This window comes from Chaetura pelagica, unplaced genomic scaffold (assembly GCF_000747805.2).
Source record: "Chaetura pelagica isolate M959 unplaced genomic scaffold, ChaPel_1.0 scaffold45, whole genome shotgun sequence".
NCBI classification, from domain to species: Eukaryota; Metazoa; Chordata; class Aves; order Apodiformes; family Apodidae; genus Chaetura; species Chaetura pelagica.
The window spans coordinates 660,204-663,685 of NW_009953217.1; the positions used below are offsets into that span (position 1 = coordinate 660,204).

At 51.3% G+C, this 3,482-nt stretch overlaps 1 protein-coding gene across 1 annotated transcript in view; it reads right to left on the reverse strand.

The window, feature by feature from the left end:
* SCARB1 (scavenger receptor class B, member 1) overlaps positions 1–1,900 on the reverse strand; it is a 19,095-nt gene extending 17,195 nt beyond the window's left edge. The window contains exon 1 of the mRNA XM_009997679.1: positions 1,880–1,900. Coding sequence (XP_009995981.1) covers positions 1,880–1,900 — 21 coding nt within the window. The remainder of the gene's footprint in view (positions 1–1,879) is intronic.
* Positions 1,901–3,482: the final 1,582 nt, after the last annotated feature.

Consider the following 3,482-nt stretch of genomic DNA (forward strand, 5'->3'; position numbering starts at 1 on the left):
GCGGGGGGGGTACCCCGAAATTTTGCGGGAAAAAAAAAAAAAAAAAAAAAAAAGGGTAAGGAGACACAACCCCCTTGGATTCAGTGGCTGCACTTAAACACATCCATCCACAGCTCCACGTCAGGCCCAGCCAAAGGCAGCAGTTCTAGCAGGGGCTCTCCAAAGGATCCAGACATGTTATGCAGACTGAAATCAAGCCAGAAGTAAACCAGGAACTCTTATGTAAGCAGAAACATCAAGTTCATGCCACAGGATGTCTGTGGGCTTATTTATTCAAGCTCAATTTTCCAGATCCTACCCACAGGATTTTGAATCTGTTTTGATGTGCTGGAGGCTCACTCTGTGCTGGATAAACCAGCACTGAATTATTCACAGCTCTGCATGTTTGACCAGCCTGGCACAAACAACCCTGTCCCCAAGGCCCCTGCTCGTCCGCCAGGTTTGGCAGCTCTGTACAGTGGGAAGCAGCAAGGGCTGGGAGAGGTGGCACACCCATCCACACAGCTGCTTGGGTACCAGCAGGGAGGGCCCACCAGATTCCAGAAAAGCAGATAGGGAACTGAGATTGTGACCCAGCTGTGTCCCAACTGCACCAAGCAGGACACCTTTGCCTCCTCTCAGCTGCCATCCTGCAGTGACTCATGGTTGGTCATGAGGCAGGTCAAAGGGAACACACAATTGTGGCTTCCATATCACTGTCCCGTTTGCTGGGAAATACCTGCAGGAGCCCAAATGCAGCTTAAGCCTTCCCCAGCTCCCCAGCCCAGGACCTGACATCTGGCCGCATCTGTCTCCACTCCTTCCCTGCCTCATGGACAACAGCCTGTTCCTTCCTGAGCATTTATTTTGCGCGTGTTCCGCCACAATCTCTGCTTCCTCTACAAGCACGAGCCCTTTCCCTCATTATGTAACCCAGGCAGCTTATGGAAGCAGGTCTGATCCACTAACTGCTGAAGGGCTGTGGGCATTGTCCCACTGCAGCTTGGCAGCCCCACAACTGCTCTCCTGCCCAAGAGCAGCTTGAGCCAACCATGCACGTATTTGCTGCCACAGGAGGCTGAAAAGAAAAGCTGCTGGAGGCTTCCTTCAAATACCCTGTCTTTCTGTAGCCATTTCACAGCAAGGCTGTGCCACCCACAGGCAGCAGGGCTCGGCAAATCCCTGCTCCTGAGCCTCCAACTGAGTCTGAATAGCAACATCTGCTTTCCTTTACTTGCTTATTCTGCCTTGCACTCCCTAAATCCCTTACTGGATATGCATTTATTCATAATATATGTACCCAGTCAGATGGAGCCACACTCCAGCTCCCTGCAACCTTTCTCAGTCCTCTCCCAGCTGGGCACAGCAGCTCAAAGTGCTCCACAGATGCTGTTAAGCAAGACCTACTTAACAGGGTACCCTTAGGATTCAGCTACTTGTAGGTTAAAACAAATAGAGTCATGTTTGAAATAAAAATAGAGTATTTTTCACTTAGATGGGTTACAAAGTATCACTGAGAGGTCTGATACCCCTGACCACACTCATTCGTGTTCCTGAGGAACGGCAAGGAACTGGCTAGTGCTCATCTTTTCTCTAGATGGTCAGAGGAGCAGCAGCTCCACCAACTGTGCCCAAATTCTACATGTCCAAGAGGGAGGCTTTAGCCACCCTGCTCAGTAAAACCAAGAGTTCAGGTTTCCTCTTCAGATCAAGAGAAGCAATCATGCTGTGTGCAACCTCATCCTCCACATCCTCCCACCACCATCCTCACCACCCTGCTGAAACAGCGAGGATAGGGCTGCCAGTCTTCTGCCGGCTTCAGGCAGGACAGCACAAGAGCTCCCAGCTGGGGATGAAATGCTAAATGGCGGAGGGAGGAGTCGATACAGTTTCATTGTACTTGTATCTCAGGCAGGTCCATGGCACTCCAGGAGCTTCCAGTAAAAAAAACATCCCCAAGTTTTACAGGGACGAAGTCAGGACAGCAGCTGATGGAGATTCAGTTTTTGCAAACGGGGCAGGAGCTGGGCTGAGTCCTTGTTTTACGCCTACAGACTTCAAAGATATTCCCCAACATACAGCCTTTTTCACAACTAAGTGCTTTTCCATCTGGATACACTAGACGTTTCATGCAGATCTTGGGGAGCCAGGACTGGCAAGCCACACTTCACCTGCCTAACCTGTCAAGACCCAGCTCATCCTCTTACCCACAGCTCTGAAGACCAACCCAGGAATTTTCAGTAAGGCCCTGGATATTTCTCAACACCCTTGACATCAACACTTTTTTTTCCATTTCACATGAAGCCTCATAGGAACTCAGGACCATTTTGGTCATGCTGTAGATACGGAGACTGAGGGCTCAAGATGAAGGAAGACCTGTCAAGAAAGAGGGCTGGTCTCTTCCTCATCTTCTGTTCTCCCTGCAAATTATCAGGAATGAATTAATGGCGTAGAACAAACCAAGATTGGCTAAAAAGAAGAGGGTGGAAAAGTGGGGTTTTTTCATTAAGAAATGCTGCTCTTGTTCTGCAGGGGCCACTCAGCCTTTTCTTTGCAGGTCCCAACTCCTGATGTCCACCAAAATGGACAAAGCTTGACTTCCACTGGCTTTGCCCAGCCAGCAGCACTTCCACAGGATACATTTAAGTAGCAGTTTGTTCCTGGCAGAGACTTTGTGGCACATGTAACCACAGCCACATGAGATACTTATTCATCTCTTTCATCAAAAGCACATTTCCAGGTGCTTCCCTGGGCAGATGCAAGGCTTGGAGAGATGCCCAGGCAGGGTACACTTCTCCTTTGGGAGAGGGGAGAAAAAGGTTTGGCTAAATGCGGGAATGGACCAATTGCTTCATTGCAATTGAGCCCATTCATTGCTTCATTGCAACTCACTGCGAGGACTGGAGCACTGGCTCCCGGGACTGTGTGGTGTTAACTGAACAGACCAACACCTCCATCCACGTTTTACTGTGGGAGACAAACACCCCTTCAGCCTCACAACCTCTCCTGTGGATAAAACAGGCCTTCAGAGAAACAACTCTTTAGGTTTTTGGTCTTGGAGGAGAGGATGACTTGGGGTTTGCTCCATGCACAAGGCTCCTTCAGAGCTCTCCTGCTCATCATCTGTCCCCTTTCCAGAGCACATCTGAGCCCAGTAGTCTGCACCCCTATGTATGAAAAGAGCAACTCAAGGAACAGCTAGTGCTGCAGGTAAAGGCAGTAGGGGCAGGAGAAAGCCCAGCCACCAGCTCTATCCCCCCAAGCCAGAGGTGAGAGCCCACGCAGCCCAGACACGCTCGCTGTGACCGAGGGTGGAACATCCCAAGCCCCCGGTGAGGCTGTGAGGCTCCAGCACCACCGTTACCCCTGCACCTTGCCCCACGCCCCGGCTGCCCCCCAGCCCCACACCGAGCCCCCAGACACACCCGGCTCCCCAACCCCCACGCACCAAACGCGCACCTCACAGCCACGCACCCCCCACCCAAAATCCCCGGGGGGGACCT